Source organism: Lepidochelys kempii, chromosome 1 (assembly GCF_965140265.1).
Source record: "Lepidochelys kempii isolate rLepKem1 chromosome 1, rLepKem1.hap2, whole genome shotgun sequence".
Taxonomy (NCBI): Eukaryota; Metazoa; Chordata; order Testudines; family Cheloniidae; genus Lepidochelys; species Lepidochelys kempii.
In genome coordinates, this window is record NC_133256.1 from 119,436,075 (window position 1) to 119,462,682 (window position 26,608).

A 26,608-nucleotide genomic window follows, 5' to 3' on the forward strand; every position below is an offset into this window, starting at 1 on the left:
AAATCAATACTCCCTCCCTGTACAAATTAATCAGCCCCAAATGCAGGTCACATACATACAAAAGTTTACCATAAATCAATGAACATTTATTTCTAAGAAACAGCAGTTATGAGTAATTTGCCAACAGATTCCATTTTGGTTTGACAATATTATTAACAGATAATATTTGCCACTTAACAGTATCCCTAAAAAAGAATGCTGAAATTGAGATAACAAAAGTACAAAACTACCTATGGGTCAGAGTTAAGGACGTAGTAGAATGTTACATTTCTTTAGGCTTAACAAGAACAGGTTGTTTATTTGTTTGAGTGTAATATTTATGATATGCTTACATATTCTCTTTCTTGTTTTTGTTTTGTAAGTTATGTGATAGATAAATACATTTTTGGCCTTAGTCTTAAATATTTGTTGTTGGGGGGTTTTGTTTGTTTCTTTGTTTTGTTTTTGGAATATGGAAATTTTTTTTTAGTATTTTCTTACAAAATGTCTTGAAGTCAATATGTGCATGTGTGTGTGTCTGTGTGTATGGTGGGTTTTCTTTTTGTTTTTTGTTTTGTTTTAATTTAGAATTTCTTTACAAATATAAATATTTTTTAATTTTTATAAAAATGCATAAACAGCTTTTTAAAATAATTGTCAAGGCTAAACTGATTATCATTCTGAGTACTTCTTGGAAAAGAATTTTCCTTCTCTAATTAAGATTTTTAAATGGATTACAATTTTAATTGATCTAATGCTTTAGATTCAAAATAACTTGTGTGATGAAATATTTATTGATCCAAGACAGCTACTTAATTTAGCAACAATTACATAGTATGAAATCTAAGGATAAACTTAAGGATGTGGCTGAACATCGAGAGACACTAGTGATCACAATTTTTAGAATGGCTACAGAAAACATTTTCCTAAGTTTCTCTCATTTTCATAGTAACTACAGTGCAAGGGCTTGGTGCTGCAAGGTGCTTAGTCCCAGATTGGAAATTAGGAACCTAAATACCTTTGAAGATCTGGTCCTTAGTGTTTTCACTTCCCTTTGGATTCAGTGCGCAACACCTCACAGTATCAGTATAAATCAGTATAATTGTACCGCTGCATAGTTTGGTTTCTAACATAACCAATACATGGTTCACATTAGTACTCTGTTAATAAAAAGCAGCACTATTTCCTGTGCTGGAGAGCTGATAGTTTTCAGATATGCAAATCCGGACAGTTGGGTTGTACAGTTTCACCCAGCAGCACATGAAGAATCTCATCTAGAATCTTACGAACAGGTATTGCCCAATCTCTCTCTGTCTCTAGCAGATAAACCAGTTCAGCTTTTCACCTCCAAAAGTTTTCTGAATGCAGTTATGAGGGAGATTTTCAAAGATATGAAGGTAGTTAGATTTTCAAAGATATGAAGGCACCTATTTCCTATTGAAAGTCCATGGGAGTTGGACACCTAACTGCAATTTGTGGCTTCAAAAATCAAATTGCTTTTAGCAAGTGGAGGATGACAAGGGAGAAGAAGTTTGTATTTGTTGGGTTTGTCGTGGCTCCCACTTCCAAAGAAAATGGTGATTTTTTTTTTAATTTTATTTTCCTGTCCAAAGATATAAGGAATAGCTGATAAGGCAAATTCTGCCCTTGGAGGTGCACATGTGGTTCTCTTTGATTTCAGTGGGAGCCATGTTGGTGTATCCACAGGTACAGTATGACTTCTTTAAATACTGCTTTTTAAATAAAAAACTCAGAGATTGACTTTAGCCTCACTGGTTGTGATGTTTCTGCTCTCTTTGACAATCACAATGCCTGTTGAAAGTGGCAGGTGAAAGATATTGAGATGAATGACAATCTTGATTGCCTGACAGAGAATGCTCAGTGTGTCAAATGCTGTTTGAAACTTGACAGCTCAAAGATTCGATGTGTTGCCAGTGCTGTGAGCAACCCATTCAGAAAGAAACATAAAGTGCACTGAAATATCTCTAAATGACTCAGTCCTCTACAAAGGTTCATGCTTACTTCAGATTTCCACTTCAAAAGGATCCTTGTGCAGTGCATTTGAACACAATTAAAGGTATAACAACAAGATGCACGGCATGTCAGCCTCAGAGTAGAATTTTGCTCTCTCCCAGTAGGAACATAAATATACTTACTACCATTAGTGCCAGCATGAATACAAAAAAGTCCTCAAAGAGCAGTAACTTGTCCTTAATGAGAGGTTGTAATCGGGATTCTCAAGCCGCATCTTCTTACAGTGTGCTTCTGTGTTTGTAGCTTTTGACAGTCCAAGAGCATTTACTTACTTACCTTTTCAGTGTATTGAAATTCATTTATCAAAAACTCTTCATGTTTTTCTTAAAACCACACACATAAAAACATAACTAAATTTGATAGAATTTTGATTAAAAGAAAATGCCCCAAGCCGAAGAAGAAAGACAGATCAATCTACCTTCTTGGGCAAGAGCCTGAAGGTGAAATTCACTCGTGCAGAGGGCCCACAAAAGGCCCTGTACACTACTTAAACTCTTAACATAGGACTTCAGTGGAACTTAAGTAATGAATAGGACATTGGATGTGCTTTATGCATTGGGGTACATTTTATCCTAAATTAATAGATAGACCTTGTAATGTGCCTGCATGGAGCTGTTGCTGGCATGCAGGATAGCATGGGTACCTCTAGCCCTTCCCCAGGACCTAGTAGGGATGTTAGAAACCCTGGTTCTGGGTTTCTCCGGGTGTGTGTGAGTCTGGTGCCAATGAGAGAGTTGCCGGTGCTGACTCTTTCCACTTTGGTGGCATACCAGGCAGCGACAGACCTCCTTTGCCTTTCGGTCCCAATCTCTCCCTTGGCCCAGGACTTTGCCCAGGCTGTGTCAACTATAGCCCCTTTGACTGATTGAGCCATGGAACTCTCGGGTCTGTTGGCACTGCACCCCATTGTTTTCTTCCACAGATTGTGGAAGTGGGATTGGTACTGGGATCAGTACAGGGGACTTTGGTACCAGGAACCTCCTCGGCACCACTGCAGTCAGCACCACAAATGCTTCTTGTGGCAGCTTTCACCGCCCTTGACATTGGTACCATCAGATACTCTGGTACCGCTGGTCACTTCAGGACTGATACCTTTTCCAACACCAGCATACTTTGTACCAATGATACTGCTTCCATCAGCAATGCCGTTTCCTACCTCATTCTGGGCGACGGACAAGTCAGACTGCCTACTTGCTGCCTCTGGTCTCGCTCTGCCCTTGTCTCCAGGATCCAAAGGCTTCTCTACATCTGAGTCAGTGTCATCCTCCTGCTCTCCATCGCCTGACCAGCGTCAAGGGCCATTGATGGACCATTATGGGTACCAGGATTGGTGCACATCTCATGATTGCGACAGAGGTCCCTGGCCTGGTGCCTCCTGGCTGCCAATGCCTAATCTGTATCATGGAGGTCTCACTCAAAGGCAAGATCACCAGCCAAGTCTGTGGTAGTGACGGTCCATTTACTGCAGGCCCAGGCACCGGTGGTCCTTCTCCCTGCAGAGCCTCCAGAGTCATCCTGCCTGGGTCTGTCAGCCATGGAACAGGATCTGGCTTCGAATCAGTTAAGGGCCTCGTCTTCATCCCCGAACAATGCTGTGCTTGACTGGCTTATCCTCCCCTTTCTTACTGGAGGATTTTAAGGCGTATCTAGACTTTTTGTGGCATGTAGCTGCTTCCCTTGGAACCAAAGCAGAGTTCTTCCAAGAGAACACCCACAAATTTATGGATATTTTACAGCCATCTACTGCCCCTGGGAGAGTCATCCTCCCTATAAAATATGCACGCCTTGAACTGGCTAAAGCCCTCAGGAGCATGGCAGCTTCAGTACTGCCTGTGGCTAAGAACTTGGAAAAGTGCTCTTTCATTCCCATTTAGGGATTTGCAGGGTTTTACTTCCATCCATCCCCAAATTACCTAGTCATAACTGTGGTGAGCAACTGAGTCAGGCAGGGCAGGTTTAAGTCCACCCCCAAGGATAGGGACTTCAAATGATTGGACCCCAGGGGCAGGAAGGTTTATATCTCCTCTTCCTTACAGATGTGAATTGCTAACTAGCAAGTCTTGATGTCCATGTATAACTTTAACTGGACAGCTGTGTCAAGGTTTGCAGACCAGCTGACCAAGGCCTCATGGGAGGAGTTTTGAGTGTTTGTTACTGAGGGCTGCTTGGTGGCTACAGTGTCCTTAAAGACCACACTCAATGTCACAGACACGGTGATGGCTTTTGTGGTCACCACTAGAAGGGGTTCCTGGCTGCAGAATACAGGTATTGCTTCTGATGTCCAGCAAGCCATTGAGGATTTGCCCTTCAACGGCCATACACTGTTCTCCGACAAAACTGATGAGACGCTGCACCCCTTCAAGGACCCAAGGGCTACCCTTGGAGGTGTACATGCTGCCAGTGGAGAGGCACCACTCTGCTGTCTAACAGCATCAGCAGTACCCGCAGCACATATTTGGCCAGCCTTTCCCTCCTCTGACGCAACGAGACTACCCCAGAAAGAGGGACAGGTCCCACAGGAGAAAGCAGACAGGCTCAGGGTTCGGCTGGCCTACGTTCCCTCCCGCAACGCCTTCCAAGTGCCCGTTTTGACTCCTTGGTCCAGAGCACTGTTCCAGGCATTGCGCCTCACTCGTCATCTCCCACTCCGGGACAGGCTGGCCTACTTTCACAATGCTTGGGGCTCAATCACTACCGACAGCTGGGTCCTAAGCACCATCAGATCAGGTTATGCCATCCAGTTCCTCTCCAGGCCTCCTTCTTACTGTCCCTCCCTGTCCCTCTTCAGGGACCTCTCTCACAAGACATTGCTTCTTGAACAGGTCTGCTCTCTTCTGGCTTTGGGAATAGTGGAGAAGGTTCTGCAGGAACATTAGGGTCACAGTTTCTACTCCCGGTACTTCCTGGTACCCAGATCCAAGGGAGGGATAAGACCTATCCTCAACCTTTGTGACCTCAACAAATATATCGGGTACATGAGATTCTGAATGGTCACTCTATACACTGTCGTCCCCACGTTGTCTCAGAATAATTGGTTTGCTGCTGTGGACCTACAGGAAGCCTACTTTCATGTGGCGATTTTACTGAGCCACAGAAAGTTGCTGTCATGGCTGAATGCCAGTGTCAGTACACGGTGCTTTCATTCAGCCTCTCTTCTGCCCCTGGGGTTTTTACCAAATGCATGTTTCGGAAATTTACTAAAGTTGAAAGTACTGAAGTGTGGTAAACGTTGATTTTTTTTAAACACACCTATACTGTTGGTGTATGTTGACACATCAAGGGGAAATTGATAAAGATACCTGACCTTTGTACATAGCTAGGCAATTGTTAGCCAACGAGACTAATTCAGTTTCCATAGCAGACTCAGGTTTAAAATCAGACTGAAGGGGATAAAGGAAATCTTTTGACTTTAGGTGAAGTCAGAATAGACTCTCACTATAACCTTCCCGGTAACCTTCCTTCTACAAGGAAGGATATAGACTGGTTGACAATTGATGAAACTCTTGCTGTCAAGAGAGAGTTTCTTGATTATGGGTCGAATGGTCTCTCTCATTTAAAGGATGCGAGAACTATATACTTTGAGACATTGTGGTGCAGGGGTAGAACCAAATGAACATTGAAGTGTAAGACTTTAAAACGTGTTTAAGGAGTAAGGCATCTACAAGTTTCAGAATCGCATAAGCTTTAGTTCAGTCTTGTTTAGTTGTGCTTTTCTTGTATTTACTTTGATTCCCCCCCTCTATTTTCTGTATTTAAATACGCCTTCTTTTGTTTATGCAAATTGGAATTGTGGACTGCTGCGTGTTCTCAGAGGAAGGAAATCCATTTCTGCTCTCAGAAGAGGCAGATGGGAGTCTGAGGTACCAGACTGAGTGCTCTAGCAAGGGCATTGGTGGTGGTGGAAGAGGAGCATGCCAGAAAGATTTGGAGAAGCCACTAGCTATGAGTATAGAAACAGCCTAAAGACCAGGGGTAGTGTTGCATGCCTGGGATGTTGACACAATATGATTCACTTTAAATGGTTGTAGGCTGGAATGAATCTAAAGCTGTTGTGTATTCTATTTTTTTTTTTATGTTCAACAGTACATTCAATTAGCAGTATCTTTGCATACACCCCTGAAAACAGGGTCTGGTTTGTTGACAGTGGAGACTAAGGATAAAATTTAAAGTTAAAAATGCTCTAGTGCAGTAATGCACAAACTTTTCCAGTCATGCCCCCCTTTATCATTCACGGAACTTGTCCCTCCCTTACTTTTGTGCTGCTTCAGGTGGTGGCGCTGCTTTCAGAGCTGGGCAGCTGGAGAGCGGTAACTACTGGCTGGGGTGTTCATGTTGTTTGTGGGGCAGGAGGACTATTTTTTTAAATCCTGCTCCCATCCCGCCCCGCAATACCCATTCTATTTTTATCCTGCCTCTGCTATTATGGCAGCGGGTCCTGTGGGACCCAGGTTTTTTGCACCCCTTGAGTACCTCTTGTGCGTCCCCCAGTTTGTGCACCACTGCTCTAGCGCAATAGTCTTGAGAGGCATCATGCCATGTTGTCAACATTTTTTTGTTTATACCTCAAGTTCCTCAAAGCTTTATTTGTACTCATAAACTCACAGAGCTTTGCTAAGACAACTTGCAGCATTATGAGCCAGATTGTCCACTCATGTAAAATTACACAATTTTATTGACCTCAGTGAGTCTATGCTGATTTACACCATCTTAAAATCTGGCCCTATGATTTTAACCTTAATGGTAAGCTGTCAGTAAGACAAAGAAATATCTCATGAGAATATACAAAGTTACAGCTTTCTGAAATGTCATTGAACATACAAATACAGTGTACATACCAGCTTTAGATTCACTGCAGTGTAACAGACATCTTCACTGAATCATAACATACCTCCTGTATGTAGAACTCTAGAGATACAGGAGCTCTGTGAATGGGCATAGGATGATTGCCACTTGGGAGCAGAAACTGAATGCTTGTGCAGCTATAAGAAAAATTCTCACTGGGAGTCTGCTGAGAATCGCTTCACTGGTCTCTATGACCTTCTAAAATAAGCAGCATATATATGCTTTTAGTATCTTGATCAATCATAATCAGCATATGCTGGCATGTTTTTGGGAAGATTTGGATTGACAGCCAGTATAACCTATTTGCCAAGCCACACTGGGTAGTTCTACACAGAGGTAAGAGAGTCCAAGCCCCACCAGCCTGAGTAATCTGACCCAAGCCAGTTGCAGGCTTTTTATCCCTATGAAGATGAACCCATTATGACATTGTTCTTTTATAATGCGGATAATTTGTAATGGCTGTATTGTTCATGTTCTTAAATTTGCATGGATTAATTAAGCATTCTCTTAGAGTAAGCAAAGAGCTTTTGACTCTGACTACCCACACAAACCCCTCTTCCTAGTGCGTACCTCCAAGGGGGGACAGGGCTGGGTCTGTGCCTTCCTCCTCCCACAGGTCCCCTGTGGTGACAGCTCCCATTCCCTGCCTTCTTTCTTTATTGACTCCAGGCCTGACTCTCCTGCTCCATATTCCCTCTCCACTCCCAGCTCACTGGATCCCTGATTTCCCCATCTCCCCAACTTGCCCAGCCTTCTACCTGCCCCCATCTCTTCCTTGCCACCAATCCCCTTTGCTGTCTCTCTCTCTAGCGTATTGTTGGGGCCTGCTGCTGGGCTCAGCACTTCACTGGCAGATGCCAGGCTCCGATGCCCCAATCTGGAGAAACCCCTTCATTCCCAGTGAATTCATTCTCCACTTTTAGGAGCTCTGCACTGGGGAGAGAGGTCTGTGGGGTGGGGTCAGAGTGGAAGTGGGGACAAATGGGGGCAAGGGCAGGCTCCCACAAGCCCCCCGGCGCAGATTAACAGTTAGTTGGCTTTGTTCTAATCCCAGTGCAAAGAGGACTACACAGAGTGAACTAACGAATTAATATTGCATGGCAGGAGGGTTCACAAGGTTGCTGAACTTACCAATCTTCTACCATGACTGTGCTGTGAATTATACCTGATCTTACTATGACAAAATCACATTCCCTGCTGACAGCTTAGTCTATGAGAATGGTGCATCTGAAACAGGCAAAGCCCATTAGGTGAAATTCACAGTGCAGGGGGTTCTTATAAGGCTCTATTGGTATATCCACACAGGAATAAAAGCCCTGCAGCCTGGCCATGTCTGGCCCAGGTCAGATGACTCAGATTTGCAGAGCTAAGGCTGCAGGACTAGAAATTGCTGTGTAGACATTGAGATCAGGCTGGAGCCCGAGGTCTGGGACCCTCCACCCTCGCAGGATTTCAGATCTCGGGCTCCAGCCCAAGCCTGAATGTCTGCACCATGATATTTCATCCCTGGAGCCCAAGCCCTGCAATCCTGAGTCAGCTGACCTGGGCGAGTCACAGGTTTTTTATCCCTGTGTAGACATACTCTATGAACCATTTAGGTTCTTTAACATAGGTTTCAGTAGAGCATAGGACATTATGCAGGCCTCACAGTAGAGTACTTGAGAGATTTCCTGGAGAGATCAAGAATGTTTTTTAAAAGTGCTTTAATATTTTTCCTATGAAAGATGTTTCCATGCTCATTGTTGAGGTTAGAACCGCTGTTTTAAAATTCAAAATGAGAACTTTTTAAAATGCAAACAATTTCTCCTAAGTGAGTTATCTACTTTTTCCTGTAAAATCCACATCAGCTTCAAAAAGTGCTTTACTATTTGATGGAGCTGCTGACATTGGAAGATCAGCAGCAGACTTCTAAATTTTAATAGATCCTTACATTCTTTAGGCTGAGCTGTACTGTTAATATTCGATTAAATTCAACTGTAAATGAATAGGAAATCCTGATTGAGAGCCTTTAGGCACAACAAGAATAAATGCTTAAAAAAAAAGAGGAGAAATCATCTTCAAGTTCATACTTTATTTTTCTGCTTTTTCATTGCTTTATTTTTATGCGTGAGGGAAGTTATCGTTTTAAATGAAACATTGATATAATGTGATTGGGCTGGATGCAGAAGTCACTGGAAGAGGTCCTGTTGCCTGAGTTATACAGGAGGTCAGGCTTGATGATCATAATGGTCCCTTCCGGTTTTAGTAATCTATATGATGAAGTAATCTGGTTCCAACCAATGTGGGTGTTGTGAGGGTACCTGCACAGCTGTGAATTATCGGTATTTTCATAGTTGAAATGTCTTTTCCTTGTAAAGTATTTCAGGTAGTAGCACACTCTTCCTGATGCATAGTGAATGTATGAATAATGCCATTTTCTTGGTTAAAACTACAGGTTTACATTAACAAATAGCCCTCTGTTCAGAGATATATGGAACATAAGCCTCCTTCTCCCATTGAAGTCAGTGGGAGTTTTGCCTTTGACTTCAGTAGGAGCAGCAGCTGGCCTATTATCACTATTCTGTGGAGATTAGAAAATACAGTACAAGGTAATCCCCATATGTTTCATGTTGAGTTGTTGGCTTTTTTCACAGTATAACTTTAAGATACAAAGAGCTCTTTGTATTAATTATGTTTAAATTGAATTGGCTATGTATAATAACATAGGCCAATAACTTAATGAAAGAATGGTGCAGTATGAATCTCAAAGCTATTTCAGAGAGCAGTTTTTCCATAATTCAGAATTAATTTGGTAAAATGTATTGTGTCCTCACTTGTCTCTCGCTCTTCATTTTTGCCTTGGATGATAATTCTGGCATAGGAGAGATTTATGATTTGTAAAATAGCTATCAAAATTGTTATAATTTTTTAACGGACTGCCCAGAAGTAGGCTAGAGCTTTTTCTTGAAACAAGTTGTTTTGGCCTCACACATTGGGGGCACATCAACTCAAGGCACTGAGACTCTATAATGTGATAGATTATTGTGTTTTATAGAACATTTCTATGCTGTTTGAGCTCCCAAAATCCTGTTCCACCATACATAACGCTTAGCTTAAAAACTGAGCTGGACTTGATGGGGGCAGTTTCTTCTTTGGGTATTCTGAAGGCCTGGTCAGGAGTGTGGATGTGATGTCCTCAGGATGTTACAAAAGAACTGTTAATGGCAATAGCACTGTCAGCAGTATGCAAATGTGTAGCGGCAATAAGCTGCAATAATACATGCCTCACTTCATATTTTCACATTTGTGTTAAGTGTTTGGGAGGTTAGGAACAAGAAGTTTCTACCTTACCTCTTTTGCGTTAGTGCTCATGGTGAAGTGACACTTGGGTTTGAACAGATATTTACATCTCAGAAGACATAAGCTTGGCTTTAAGGAATAAGGAATATATATTACTCTAATAGGAGGATCACAATCCGTTTCCTACAAATGTTGTTTTGAGAATGTAACATAGTTATCAGACTCTTGGATCTTGTTTTAAAAAACTTTTCAGATCTTCAAAAACAGACTTAGATTTATGTATTTTATTTTTATCTGGAAATATTAAACTGATAACGTAGCTGTTTGGATTATTATTTCATCTCGTTCCACATGAATGCATAGTTGACCAGTAGCAGAAACATGTTCATGTTTCATTTGCTCATTCTGAGTAATGTTTCTGCTGTTTTGAAGTATCAGTGTACGTTGCTAACCATGATATGATTAACATTGTGCAATCACTTATCCTGAGTCAACCTGCTGTAGGGGTCTAATGAGAGCACCATTTTCAGTAATTGCTAATCTGCCCCTGAAAAGCTTTACGAGTGAGCGGTAGAAATGCAGATGTAATCAGAATTCCATTTATGCAATGCAAAGAAGTATAAAGCCTCTAGTCTTTAAACTGTTCAAAGGGTTGCTGTTTTTTTCCTAATTGTGACTTCAGTCCACTAAATGGATGTAAATAATTTTAACTGCCAGTTGAAATATATGATGGTAACTATCAACAGTTCTTAAATAGCTTGTGTAGTACAGAATGAAAATTGCCATAGTAGGAAGTACTGTGAATGATGGACAATCAAAACATTCTTTAAAGTCTGTTCAGCAAATAGACAAATAGTCTGATGCTTTCTTGCTAAAATTTAAAATAAAAACCTTTATTTTTAAGCATGGCTAAGTACCTTGACAGCTACTTAAAAGTAGTAGTAATCCTTTTTGGATGTCCTTGGTACAGCAGCTTTCTGTGTAAGCCTGCAACTGAATTAATGGTGTGGGTTATCCTCACTCTCTGCTTTGACCTTCTGTTGGTGTTGTATTCATGCTGCTGCTGTGTTGGTATCTGTGAAAGTATGCCTTATGTAAAGGGGATGAATTAGACGTCTGCATAGAACTATAGGAATATTGAAAACCTCTAGCTATGTCGGCTGTAGGTCATTTGGGGAAATGAGCAGACACATTTTATTACTTTAGTTTACAAGGCAAAAATGAATAAACCGTACGAAAGAAGATTACAGAGTACATGCTCTATTGCAAGTTAGGTGAATTGTAGGGCTGGTGACCATTTTTTGGGCCAAATGCATTGAAAAGAAAGTTGATCCATTTAAATTTATCTTGGTTACATGGTGTAACTATTTGGGGGAATCTGTCTATGTACAATTTACTAAGTCTGTTTGAGATGATGAACCCCCTGTATGCGCCACGGGTGGGACTTGGGCAGTCAGACCTAGTGGTTCGAGCAGGAGTTAGGGTTGGGAGTCGAGTCAGGGTCAGAGCCAAAATCAGGAGTCAGGAGTTGAGCTGGCAGTGAGAGCTGAAATTGGGTCAGAGCTAAAGTCAGAGTTGAAGGCTATATGCTAGAGCCAAGGGTTGGGGCCAGAGTTGGAGACCAGGGGCAGGGATCATGAACGAGGCAGGAACCAGCAGCAGGTGAGATCACATAATGGAGGCAGGGTCTATAGCAGCAGCAAGCCAGGGTCCACCTTGTTGTACAGACAACTTCCTGTGTCTTTCTGGTTTAATTAGTGTACCCAGCCCAATCAGGGACTCCGGAGCGCCACTAATTGTGTCCTTGTGGACGGTACCTTTACTGGAGTGTAAGGCCTTAAGGTTCCCAATTCTCCAGTTACCGCTACAGCTGTTGGATGGTGTTTTGCGGATGCTGCAGTGGCCTTTGAGCCCATGGGCCTGGTTCAGGACCAGCAAATCCTTACAGTATGCTTAAACCGTTATGTTTATTTGTAGTGTGCTCTTGCCTTACACTATTTGTGCTAAGGAGACAGGGAAATGGCCCTTTCATGGCTGTCTCTGAATAGGTTAATTGTTAAAGAGTATTGGCCCCTGAATAAATTTAAAACACACAAGTAACTGCATCCTAGATTAAAAAAAAGTTTTTCCCAACTTCTCTGTGTGTGGGTGGGTGGGAGCGGGAAGGTGCTGAGGTTTGAGAGAATGGAATTTTTCCAGAAGCAGGAGGAAGAAACCATATAAAAACTAGCATTTAAAAACTTAGAGGGACTCAGAGAGGCAAAGGAAACTTGGGAGCAGGAGAGAGGAACAAAGAGACATACTTTCTGGAGGAGATAAAGAGCAGACTCCATGTTCCAGAGGAGAAGCCATGAGGAGAGGGGTGCAGAAGAGGAGACTTGGAATCTTGAAAGGACACTGACCCAAATCCTGAAGAAGACTTGAGTGGTGAAAAAGCAGACAGAGAATGGCATATAGGTATTTAGTGAGGGGGCGTGGCCTCCCTCCAGGCCTGACAGGGAGGAACTAACACCCCTCCCAGTGCAGGGAGCCTGGCCAGCCACACTGCCCCATTGGAAGCAGAGGGGCAGGACAGGAAGTATAACAGGCAACTCCTGCGGCTCAATTTGGCTGGAGCTGGTGAAGGAGATAGATGCCTCCTACCCGCGGGAGACCTCTGCAGCACTGAGGACCTGAAGGGACTGCCAGAGCTGCCAAGGACACCAAAGAGCTGCTGGGACTGCTGCTAACTGGGTACCCCGGGGAGACACAGGACACCCACGAAATGAAGGTATCCAATGAGGGGATCATAGGAACTAGCCCAGTGCTGTGGCCAGAATACTGGTCGATGTGTTGCGGTGGGATCCCTGCCAACCCAGTGATGGAGCCCTCTGCCACTGTTAGGGCCTTGGGCTGAGACCCAATGGAGTAGGGTGCACCTGGTTCTCCCTACTCCCTGCTGCCAACTGCACCACTGGGGTGGCAGACTCCTCACCTTAGGCCAAGAGGCCTGCGTTGTCGGCTGTCTGCCTGAGTTAGGACATCAGGCGAAAGATTTTTTGGTGCTCCGCCTCCCTGAGGGCCTGAGCCCCTAGACTGGTTGGTGTTAGGCCCTGCCTAGAGGGTTAGGGCCTCTGAGGCTGTTAATTCTCCTTTTAGCCAGTCTTTGCAGAGACGCAACAGCAAGGGGGCACAGCCTCCCTCCGGCCCTGATGGGGAGGGATGGACATGACCTTCTACAATGTGTTTTATCATTTTGTCTAGATCTGTTTATTTCTAGTGATGTCTAAAGTAAAGACTGATTGGTTTTTGGAACTTTCTGCAAAGTCTATTATGTACTTCAACTATTGCATGTCCCTGGAGAGGGAAACTGTGAAGCAGAGAGCCCACTAGGTTGAAGCTCTGGGAAAAGGTTGTATTTAAGCTACTGGGGAGCTTGGAGGAGCCAACACAAGTCTCAGGGCCCAGGCAGTTGGACAGCAGGGTCTCAGCTCTCGCAAGGGGCTGCTAGACAGAGAATATGCACCCTCAGTGTGTGCCTGGAAACCGAGAGACAGTGCCCTGTTAGTCTCCTCAAACTCAAGAAGTGTAAAGCACATGGGTCCAGCATGTTGGTGAGTATCTAGAAGGTGGCACTAACACATGACACATGGAAAACAAAGGTTTCAGAGTAGCAGCCGTGTTAGTCTGTATCTGCAAAAAGAAAAGGAGGACTTGTGGGCACCTTAGAGACTAACCAATTTATTTGAGCATAAGCTTTCGTGAGCTACAGCTCACTTGATCGGAATGCATCCGATGAAGGGAGCTGTAGCTCACAAAAGCTTATGCTCAAATAAATTGGTTAGTCTCTAGGGTGCCACAAGTATTCCTTTTCTTTTTATGGAAAACAAAGTGTTAGCACAGGTGCTAGCTCATCAATACAGCAAACATATTTTACTTAGTGGTAAAAATCTTGATCTCATCTAATGTTATGCAGGCAAGAATGAATATGAAAAAACAACACAAGCATTGTAGAGACAAAATTAGAAAAGCCAAGGCACAAAACAGGATCAAACTAACAAGAGATATAAAGGGTAATAAGAAAACATTTTGCAAATACCTTAGAAGCAAGAGGAAGACCAAGGACAGGGTAGGCTCATTACTCAATGGGGAGCTAAAGACACTAACAGAAATTGCAACAGTGGCCAAAGTATTAAATGCCTTATTTAATTTTTCACCAAAAACATTAGCAGTGATTGGATGACTAACATAGTGAACATCAGTGTAAATGGGGTAGGATCTGAGGCTGAAATAGGGAAAGAACAAGTTAAGAATTACTTAGATGAGTTAGATGTCTTCAAGTTGGCAGGATCTGACGAAATACATCCTAGAATACTTAAGGAACTAGCTGAAGAGATCACTGAGCCATTGACAATCACCTCTCTGAGAGCTCTTTGAGGACAGGTGAGATCCTAGAGGAAAAAGGCAGATATAGTACCGAACTGTAAAAAGGGGAATAAGGACAACCCAGGGAATTATAGTCCGTCGTCTTAATTTCAGTATCTGGAAAGATAGCGGAGCAAATAATCAAACAATCGATTTGTAAGCACCTAGATGATAATAAGGTGATAAGTAACATGGATTTGTCAAGAACAAATCATGTCAAACCAACCAAATATTGCTCTGTAATAACAAGGTAACAAGCCTTGTGGATGGGGGAAAGCAGTAGATGTGATATATCTTGGCTTTTGATACTATCTCACATGATCTTCTTATAAACAAAGTAGGGAAATATAGCTTAGATGATACAGGGCATATCAAGTGGGGTCCTACAGGCAGGGCTGTACTTAGGCATATGCAGCATAGGCGGCTGCGTAGGTAACCTGAAAATTTGGGGCACCCGTGGGTCTTAGTGTCCACCCTCCCGCCTCTTCCTCTCCCTGTTCTGACCCTTCCTGCAGGCTCCCACCACAGCTGGCTGCCGCAGCCTGGTGAGTCTTCCTCCAGAGGGGATCTAGTTTTTAAAAAGAAAAGGAGGACTTGTGGCACCTTAGAGACTAACCAATTTATTTGAGCATGAGCTTTCGTGAGCTACAGCTCACTTCATCGGATGCATAGAACAGAACATATAGTAAGAAGATATATATACATATAGAGAACATGAAAAGGTGGAAGTTGCCATACTAACTCTGAGGCTAATTAATTAAGATGAGCTATTATCAGCAGGAAGAAAAAAAACTTTTGTAGTGATAATCAAGATGGTCCATTTCAGAGAGTTGACAAGAAGGTGTGAAGCTGTAGCTCAAGAAAGCTCATGCTCAAATAAATTGGTTAGTCTCTAAGGTGCCACAAGTACTCCTTTTCTTTTTGCGAATACAGACTAACACGGCTGTTACTCTGAAACTTAGTATTTAAAAGTGAAAAAGCCTTCCAGCCTGCCAGACCTATTAGCACAACACTGAAACTGGTAAAGAGCCATTCAAGTGGTAATGAAACCATTTAACAGGCTTTTACCAACTCCCAGGTATATACTGACAGTTCCTGAATTTTCTGACGAAAATAGTTGTGCATTACTGTAATATTTACTCAGAACATGTTAGTCAACAGGTCCTTAGTTTAAAATTTGCTTTAAAAATATTTCATTAGTGTGTTGCTGAAGATTATAAAATCACATCTCTAAAAAGTCCATGCATAGATTTTTAGATGCACAGTATGAGTATTCATCTTTAGCCTTAAATGCTTGGATCTTCAGACATATAGTTTTTTAAATAAATCCTTCAAAAGACCACCTTTATCTAAAATACACCTGCGAGCCCAGGCAGCCATCAGGCATAGGGGCACCAGTTTAATAATGCTGCATAGGGCCCCATAAATCCTAAGAACGGCCCTGCCCGCAGGGATCTGTCCTGGGTCCAGTTCTGTTCAATGTCTTCATAAATGATTTGGATAATGGCATAGGGGGTACACTTATAAAGTCTGGGAGGTGTTGGAAGCGCTTTAGAGGACTGGATTAGAACTCAAAATGATCTTGAGAAACAGTGTAAAATAAATAGGATGAAATTCAATAAGGACAAATCCAAGTATTATACTTAGGAAGGAATAATCAATTGCACAAATACAAAATGAGAAGTGACCTCTTAGGAAGGAGTACTACAGAAAATGATCCAGGGATTATAGTGGATCACAACTTTAAATAATCAACAATGTACTACTGGTGAAAAAAAAAAAAAAAGTGAACATCATTCTGGGATGTATTAGCAGGAGTGTTGTAAGTAAGGTGACCAGATAGAAAGTGTGAAAAATTGGGAGTGATAACCCCTCTCCTCTGTCTTCTAAACTAGCCTTTGTTATCGTATTTTGCAGGCAGACAATTAAGGTAAGTTCTTTTGTGATAGACTATATCTGAAAAATAAAAATGTTTATAAAGCTCATTTTGTATTGTGTTTCTGACTGCTCTCTAGTAACAGGGTAAAATTAGAAAGCAGGCTTTTAATGAAAAGTGTGCCTGTTTGGTTTTTTTTCAGCATTACTTTACAGGAAAGAATTGAGTGGGGAAGTGTTAATAACAATTACAGGAAAACCCTCAGTGAGCAATTCAACAAAAAATCATGCCTGTCTTCTGCACCACCACTGTTTTCCAGGGCACTGTTGGCATTAATGCCAAATGTACTGCTATAAGGGGAGGGGCGGAAACTAATCAGGTCATGCGATGAAGGAGGAAGCTAATGGTCTCCCTTCTCAGCAGTATTTTGTAGGAATGTGTGGATTATATTTCTGTGCATAAATACAGTGTATAAAAACAGTGTAAATCTGTGGGAACCTACATAGAAGCATGCTGATTTCAAACAGTATATTTTTGTGACTTTGGAAAAGGGAACTTGCATATTATTATTTGCCAGATGTGCTGATGAATAAGTGCTTTAAGAATTATTAGGCAGGAGAGATTTTGATTTATATTTTATAATCTCTCACTTCCTCATGATTAGTGTTCAGATGCATTAGCTTTAGAAGTATGGAGAGAAGTATACAGTGCAATTCAAGAGAGACTTCCCTAGTGTAGTAAATGTAGATGAATTTTTATTGCCAATTATTAAAATTTACCTGTAAAATAATTGATTTGGATTACATGATTTCCAGTATCCGAGAGAACTGTTTTTTTTTCTGTTGCCTGTGAATATTGTTTTCATAACTTCTTCAGGAGACAAAAAACTGAATGTTTGATTTGAATGCTAGCAGATAGAAGAACACTAGTGATCCCTCATGGCAGTAGTGGGGATATGCAGGAGCAAACAGACCGATTGCTGAGCCTGCGGGAAAGGGAGAACTGCTCCAGGCAGATGGTGAGGTTTTGGGGTGACTGGATCAAGCATTGACACTCCCAAAGTCCTGAAGAACAAGGACCAGAGATCCCCATGTTTTTTCATAGATACCATTCCTCATAACATCTTTCCCCCAAATCTGTCTGTCTTGGGGGAGAGAGACCTTGGTGTGAGGAAACTGAGAAACTAACTCCCCATCTTCTCTCCAGGAAACAGCTGCCTTAAAGGGGGTGACTCCTAAACCTCACAAAATGATCTATAATTGCATAAAAACCCTAATCTCAAAAGAAGATTAATATTGTAAAATTGAGAACTCAGAATTCAGGAAATGCCATCTTAGCGAGAGTTTGATCAATAATTCTTTTTATCCTCCTCATTCAGTGTAGGGCCCGAGACCTTATTTACAGTACACCATTCAAACCCTGCACTGCATCCAGAATAATTTCATTCCCTATGAGCTTTTTATGGTGCTGCTCATCATAGCCTATTAGTGCTTCACAAGCATATTCACAATCCCTGTGACATAAGATGATGGTATTAGCCTCATTTTACAAATAGGGAATTGAGGCACAAATTGATTGAGAACAAAATTTTTAAGTGTCCACTAATTTTGGGAGCCAAATTTGAGATGCCAAAGGTCTTTAATTTTTCAGAGTACTTTGCATTTTATAGATGTTTATATATTCAAAGCACAGCTCCCATTGAATTCAATTGCAGCTGCATTTATCAGACAGAAATTTATCAGACAGAAATTTCTGTGTTCCCTTTAATTTATTCCTAACACTGCCTAAAGTAAAACAGTTAAGTTACCACTGTTTTGGGTTCTGAAAACCCCGGGTACAGATTTGGTGAGCCATTGCCAGGAGTGGTAGAGGAAGGGAATGATTAATACAAGTGGTTGGTTTGTTTGTTTTACAACGGGGGTGGGGGGCAGTGGAACAGGGTCGCAGCCTGTGAGTTGATTTATGGTCACATTCTGTTATTGATTTAGGGTTCAGGCTGAAATGTCTGGTTGTGTAAAAGGATATGTCAGAAAGACAGGGAACATCTGGAAAGAAATAAAAGCTGGAAATGGATTTGGATAACAGCTTGGCAGATTTCATGCAGGAGCATGATAATGTTTTTTTTGGAAGCCTGGGAGCTCTACCAGTCCTGGAGTGTTCTTGCGGTTCTGTAAGCAGATGGAAGTGATAAAGCAATTAAAGGCAGAAATAAAAAGTTAAAAAAATAAAATTAAGAAAGACAAAGAAATATCCAGCCTGAGGGCAGCTCAGATAGTGGCACTGCAGAAGCAGTGAGCGAGAGGGTAACAGGCTGGAGCAGAAAGCATCTGGATTAAAACAACAAAAAATTGGGAGTGAATCTGCTGTTTGAGCCTTACTAAAGGATTCCCAGGATAAGACCCAGGCAGATCATGGGGAAAGTAAGAGACAAAGTTGTGCTCTCAGAGCCATGTTGAGAGAACAGAAAGGAATAGTGATTGTGATTCGTGGGAGTCATCGCCTAAGAAGGAGGGGTGAGTCAGAGGTGGATCTCTGCTTGTATCCTCCTCATTATGAGGATGAGAAGGATGGTACCTGTGAGCTTCCTTTTCCCTTGGACTCTTCTGGGCAGTCCCCGTATGGTCCCTTGCTTGAAACACTAGAAGAGCTGCAGGTGCCCATAGCCCCCACGGTAAGAGTGATCCCCAAGAAGGTAACCAAGGAGGAGAAGAATGGGTAGAGGTTAGGCCCTTCACCCCTGAGCTGGGTAGAGTGGCAAGAAAATTGGTTGGTCTGTTAACCCAGAGCACAGCCTTGGGATGGCTGGCAAGTAATCCACTGAACTTGTTCTGTATGTGTGTCTGCAGATCTTAATATTAAAAATATACAGTCTGCAAGAAGGGGAGCGTTGCCCCTGAATTTGACATTTCTGCATCTACCCCAGAACTTGACAGTACTGAAGCCAGTCATTTTGTATGTGCAGCCATTGCTAGATAAAAACCAAACATCACATAGCTAGAAATAAACTTCAGCCTTTTTAAAACAAGGTCAAATAGCTGCATATTTGCAGTTTATTAAAATAAAAAATATATATAAAAAATCTTAATTTTAAACATCCCGAATGTATTATAACTAAAAATACTGAAAATATTTTAAAATAATAATTTATAAAAATAACCCAATAAAATTATTATATTGACCCACTAAATCACTATAAATTATATATTTTATTAAAATTAACTATAAAAATTAAATAAAAATAAATATCTCAAAGCAGTCCACAAAACCTTTTCTTAAAAAAACACCTATCATCTAAACTCCCCATTGGCTAAACAAACAAAAGCCCCTAAAAATCCAGCTAGCAATTACTCAAAATCATCTTAAACTAAGTAACTATATCTAAAATATCTTAAACCTATACATACTTAATATCTAATAAATTATAGTTTTAAATAAAAGCACGCTTATTTGTATTAATCATTTATCAAACAAAAATTGCTGTATTCCCATTAATTTGTTCCTAACACCTCCTAAAATAAAACAGCTAAATTACCACTGTTTTGGGTTCTAAAAACCCCAGGTAAAAGGCCCATCTCAAAGAACCTCAGTTACAGGGGAGTAACCGTCATTTTTCCCTAACTTTATTCTTGGAAATAAATGAACTGTTTTTTGTTGAGATTTTCCAAAATACTTCATCTGGAGGCAGACAAGCAGCATGGAAAGTTTCAGCTGGATAATTAAAGATAAACAGTACTGTGAGCAGCCGAAAACAGAATCTTACAATACAAAGTGCTAGTTAGGCTTAATGATGGGCATTGTTGCCAGCTCTGTCTATCATATAGTTCACCATATTCACTGAAGCCTCCCAGTAGTTACAATCATCCAGTTTATTGTTGATTAGCAACAGTATTAATACTGTACATCTATTCCATAGCATGAAATTACATGAATGCTTAATTCATTCAAAACAATAGACCTATGCTGATTGGGTTATTATTATCTTCCCAATTACAGAAACTTACAGAAGAGAATGTAAAGGCACAGTCTAAGAAAAGACAGAAAGGAAAAGTATTTGAGACTCTCAAAGGCCAAAAGGTGATTGCAAGATCTGACATCACAGGGTTTTATTTTCCAGGTAAATTGTTTTTGTGTGTATTTCAAATGTTTTTTTAAATCTTTAGAAAGATTACTGAATAAAGAGTAAAATTTACCTAATCTTTTTCACCTGGTTTAGTTTTAATTTGTTTTACTGTATATATTGTTGGATTTTTCATCTTTTCTCACCATAATGCTTCTAGTAAGGTACAGAAAACTCTGCAGGCATCCTACTGATAGGTCTGTTTATTTAAGAAGAAAGTGGTGGGAAATGTTTTGGAATAAAATGGTGTATTTTTTTAATTGGAAGACAGTGTCAATCTATTCCTTTTTCTTTCTAGGTTGGCTTATTTCTATTTAGGATTTAGCAAAGGCTGAGCCATTCGCTATATTCAGCATATTCACTAGATGTTTCTGTTGTTTTGTTGAGTTCAAAGTCAGAATATTTGTAGTATGAATTTGTGTCCAATTATATGGTATAGGGGAAAAAAATCCAACTAATCCACATGCCTTTTTTGTATGATTAACAAAGTATTCTAGGACAAAAAGAACAGGAGTACTTGTGGCACCGTAGAGACTAACACATATATTTGAGCATAAGCTTTTGTGGGCTACAGCCCACTTCATCAGATGCATAGAACAGAACATATAGTAAGAAGATATATATATACATATAGAGAACATGAAAAGGTGGAAGTTGCCATACCAACTCTGAGGCTAATTAATTAAGATGAGCTATTATCAGCAGGAAGAAAAAAAACTTTTGTAGTGATAATCAAGATGGTCCATTTCAGACAGTTGACAAGAAGGTGTGAGGATACTTAATATGGGGAAATAAATTCAATTTGTGTTATGACCCAGCCACTCCCAGTCTCTATTTAAGCCCAAGTTAATGGTATCTAGTTTGCAAATTAATTCCAGTTCAGCAGTTTCTTGTTGGAGTCTGTTTTTGAAGCTTTTCTGTTGCAAAATTGCCACCTTTAAGTGACCAGAGAGGTTGAAGTATTCTCCTACTGGTTTTTGAATGTTATGATTCCTGATGTCAGATTTGTGTCCATTTATTCTTTTGCGTAGAGACTGGCCGGTTTGGTCAATGTACATGGCAGAGGGGCATTGCTGGCACATGATGGCATATATCACATTGGTAGATTTGCAGGTGAACGAATCCCTGATGGTGTGGCTGATGTGATTAGGTCCTATGATGGTGTCACTTGAATAGATGTGTGGACAGAGTTGGCATCGGGCTTTGTTGCAAGGATAGGTTCCTGGGTTAGCATTTTTGGTGTGTGGTTGCTGGTGAGTATTTGCTCCAGGTTATGGGGCTGTCTGAAAGTGAGGACTGGTCTTCCTCTCAAGATCTGTGAGAGTGAGGGATCATCTTTCAGGATAGGATGTAGATCTTTGATGATGCGCTGGAGAGGTTTTAGTTGGGGGCTGAAGGTGTTTCTGACATCAGAGAACATCTCACAGATAATTTGACATCATTGGCAGTCTGCTCTCAGGAGAGGCACAAGAACTGAACAGCTGGGGTGTTGAGGATCGAAGTGCATTGGCAAAACCTTTTGGGGACGCTTGCTCTGTGCCTCTTTACACTACATCTAGCTTGTCAGCCAGTGCTGTTAGTTCCTCACATTCATGAACACTGAATCAATTAAAACTAAAACAAATTAAGGATATTCCCACAAAGACACTTATTGTTAGGACTGTTTCATGTACAGATAAAATATGGAGAAAAATTCATTGCGTCTGTTAGCTTGGCTTATTTTTTCTGTACTTTGATTGCCTGATAAGTTTTCAATTTAACAATCACAGGCTGAATTCTTTAATTTTACAGTTGGATCAGAAAATCATTTTGCGATTTATCTAGCTTTGTAACGTTAGTCAGTGTTGAGAATGGTCTGATGCTGCCGTGTATTCTTTGTCTAGTCACATAGTTGAAAGTTTCTCTATCCTATACCCAAATGCTAATTCAGTAAAACATCAAATGAGTGAAAGATAATGGCCTAAAAGGGGGAGAGAATTTTTTCCTACCCTAACATGGATAAGACTATACAGTATAAATTTACTGAGATATTCATTTACTTTTTTTCTCAGAATGCTATAATTCAAAAGGTAAGATAGATATTGCAGTTGGTACAGTAATAATGGTACAGTAATAACAGTGTACTGAATCTCTTTAGAATTTGGTATGCTACTTTTCACATATTGGACCAGATTTTCAGTGATGACTACAATGGATGTGTTTGCAAAAGTGTTTTTAGAAAATCCTGCCATAGCTTGAACCACACAGCTGTTGTGCACAGAATTTGGGTAACTGCCTGCCTAGCTGCTCATTGCACACTCTTTTGAATATTTGACCCTTTCATTAAATGAAATAATAAATGCATGAGTGTCTCTTGCATCATGTGCCAGACCCCAAATGACAGACACTATACCCAGTGAGAAGACTGTTGCATCATTTTACCCACATGCAGATAATTTATAATAGTTATAGGATCTCAAAGTGGGTATTATAATCACCATTTTATAAATGAGCCTTTCTGTGTTTATTTCCTAAGTGTTGCTGTCAAGGTCACATGGGAAGTCAGCACCTTTATGAGTAGAACTTAGTTCTAACTTCCAGTCACCTGTTCTAATCACTAGGCAATTCTGCTTCTCTAAAAATAATTATATTTACCTTTTCAGTAAAATTAATAATAATTTTAGTATCTCTGAACCAGCCACACAAAAAAGCAAACTTTATTTGTAATGGGAATGAACTATTTGCACATTCATCAAGGCTCCGATTCAGCAAGGTATTTAAGCATGCACCTAACTTTAAGCATGTGAGTAGTCCCATTGAAATCATTTGTGCTTCTCACGGCGTTGATGTTAGGCTTATAGTTTAGTATTTTGCTGAATCAGAGTCCAAAGTAAAAGGGTTCTTATGGCTTCTACTAAGTTTAGAATCTTTCTTTTCTTAGTAGTTATTCTGTACTTGCATTGTTTTAAAATAGTAGTAATGTTGTTGTTGTTTTTTAAATGCATCTTCTAAGCTTTTCCTTTCTGTGGGTCACCCAGTGTATGTTGTCTTCTCTATTTCTGCCTCTGACCCTTGTCCTCCAAACACCAGTCTGTAGGGAGCTTTCTTCTGATGATGAGTTTTGTGAGATTGGGGGTTTGTTTGAAGTCCAGAAGAGGGGGTTTGTGAAAGATTTCTTTAAGGATGTGGTCCTCATTGAGTACGGGTTGTAACTGTTGCATGATATCCTGTACGGATTCCAGTGTGGGGTGGTAAGTGTCAACAAGGAGTATGTGGTTAGAGGTTGTTTTTTTTTTATTGCAGCTGGTGGAGTGTCCTTGTTTGCTGAAGGTGGTTTTAAGTGTGTTAAGTGTGTATCCAAGACGTTTTCCTTGGCGCATATTCTGTGATATTTGAGGGCCTGACTGTAGATAACAGATCTTTTGGTGTATTTGGGGTGGTTATTGGACCTGTGAAGGTACGTATGACGATCCATGGGTTTCTTGTATATAGTAGTCTGTAGGGTTCTGTTGTTGAAGGTGATCATGGTGTCCATGAAGTTGATGCTGGTACGGGAGTGTTCTAGAGAGAGATTGATGGGTGGGTGGTGGTTGTTGAAGTTGTGATGGAAATCTATGAGGAAGTTTAGGTCGTCTGTCCAGAAGATGAAAATATCATAGATGTGTATCAGATAGATCATTGCTTTAGTGGTGCATTTGTCCAGAAACTCTTCATCAAGGTGTCCTGTGAAGATGTTGGAATGTTGGGGAACTATCCTAATACCCATGGCTGTACCAATGGTTTGGACAAAGTGTTTGTTGCTGAAAGTAAAATTGCTATGGCGGAGGAGGATGAAATAGATGAGTTTGGGATGGATGTGTGTGTTTGGGATGGATATCTGAGTGTTGTCCATTATCTTGTAAATATTTGAGGCAGGCATCAGTGCCATCATTGTGAAGGATGTTGGTGTATAGGGAGGTGACATCTAAGGTGGCAAGGGTGGTGTTCTGAGGGAGGTGGTTAATGTTACAGAGTTTCTGGAGGAAGTTGTTGTGTCCTGGAGGAAGCTGGCACTTTGTGGGTGAGTCATTTGAGGATGGTTTCTATGAGTCCTGATATTCCTTCAATAAGAGTGCTATGGCCTGATATGATGGGTCTGCCCGGGTTCACTTGTTTGTATGTTTTGGGAAGGATGTAGAAGGTCCTGAAGTGGCGGGAAGAGGAGTTGTGGGGGATGAGGTTGTAGAGTTTCTTTTGGAGTTATTTGGGCAAAGATTTGATGATATCCTTAATTCCGAGGTGAATTGAGGTGTGGGATCTTCTTTGAGTTATTTATAGTAAGTGGTGTTGGTTGGTTTTGTTGATGTAGTCATCACAGCTGAGAACTACAGTGACACCACTCTGTCTGCTGGTTTGATCACTATCTTGTGGTTGGATTTCAGGGACTGTATAGCTGTCATCTTGGTGGTGGAGCGACTGTAGTGGATTTCAGAGTCCGTTTTTTTCCCAAAAGCAATCAATGTAATGGTCAAGTGTGTTATTTCGTCTATTGTGGGGTGTCCAGTCAGATTATTCTTTTTTCTTATGACTTGGTGGGGAGGCGGTGGTTGTGGGTGGTGGAGTCAGTGAAAGAATTCTTTAAGTTCTCCATGTGTTAGTATTGTATCAGATTCTGTGGTGGGGCAGAAGTTTAGTTCCTTGGAGAGTAGAGATAATTCAGCTCTGGTAAAAGGTACTCTGGATATATTGATGATGTTGGAGTGTCATGGTTTATCCTGGAGTTTAAGTTCAGTGGGTTGTGAAGTTGTTGTAGCTGGTTCCACTTTTTCTTTTTGTGTTGAATGGCTGTCAGCAGGTTTTGATAGTTGCATTGTGTTTCTTACATGACCTCCAGATCGTTTTCCTGATTTTTTTTTCTTTTTTGCATAATTATTTTATAAATTCTTCGAGGGCAGTGACTTTCTTTTTGTTGTATCTTGTAAGGTACAATGTACACTGTCAGTGCCTAGTGCAAATATTATAGATTCTACTGCAGAAAATATGGGGACATGTTACAGCCTACAGGATTTTTAGCATTCTTGCATATTGGCAAACATACTAAATGTAATTTTAATATTGTATTTTTCATGTTTTTATCTTAGGAACTGTGATAAAGAGTATCAGTTCATCCCAGGCTCTTGTTGACTTCAGCCATGGAGAGACACAGATTGTACCAATAAAGTTCATTATACCTGTTGGGGGTGCTATACCTTGTCCATCACTGCAGGTGAAAAACTATTACTTCTGAAGGCAGCATATGTGCATCACTAACTTTGTTCTGCCGTTCACATATGAGCACGATGATAAGTTATAGTTTGGTCATTTCTGTATTTTGGATAAATTTGTAAATGTTAAAGAAGATTCTGCATTCATAGTGAAATTTCCTTTGGTTCTATGCTATTTCCAGTATTTCTTGTGGTTGTCACTTGTTATTACATGATATGTGATAAGAGTTTAGAATCTTTGCTCTTTCCCTCTATAATAGTATTTTTTGGCAGTTCACTCTGCATAAGTGGTCTTACTGTTTCTCAACAATACACATAATTAATTTACATTCACAGCATTGGAACCTAACAGAACCTTTTACTCACACTATAACATACAGCAGGCTCTAGCCATTCATTTTTCATAGTATGTGCTTAATCCAACAACAACAAAAAAACCTTTTACCACCCCCAAAGAACAATAATGAAAAAAAAATCATATTCCATTTCTGTATTTGTTAGCTAGCTAATTGTCTATTATCACAATTCTTCTTTCAAATCGGGCTTATTTTAGCAGAGACAGGGATGATGGGTACAAAAAGCAATGGTCTACCTTGCCTTGGTTACAATTAAAACCAGGGACTTGAATCTTTCCTGTATAATGTAAGGAAATACTGCTGATATTAACAGTATGTCCCTGTCTTCTGTGTGGAGAATCCAATTCTGGAAGTGTCCTGTAAGATTTAATAGAAAATTATAAAAAGAAAAGGAGTACTTGTGGCACCTTAGAGACTAACCAATTTATTAGAGCATAAGCTTTCGTGAGCTACAGCTCACTTCCTCAGATGCAGCTCACGAAAGCTTATGCTCTAATAA

At 40.7% G+C, this 26,608-nt stretch overlaps 1 protein-coding gene across 6 annotated transcripts in view; it reads left to right on the forward strand.

Annotated features, from left to right (window-relative positions):
* Positions 1 to 26,608, forward strand: part of VWA3B (von Willebrand factor A domain containing 3B) — a 113,104-nt gene that overhangs the window by 79,259 nt on the left and 7,237 nt on the right. For 5 of the 6 annotated variants that reach the window (XM_073352884.1, XM_073352910.1, XM_073352903.1 and 2 more), the window contains 2 exons: positions 20,408 to 20,528; positions 25,631 to 25,755. In XM_073352884.1, coding sequence (XP_073208985.1) covers positions 20,408 to 20,528; positions 25,631 to 25,755 — 246 coding nt within the window. Of the gene's footprint in view, positions 1 to 20,407; positions 20,529 to 25,630; positions 25,756 to 26,608 lie in introns of those variants that run through there. The other variant, XM_073352930.1, reaches the window with a different exon arrangement.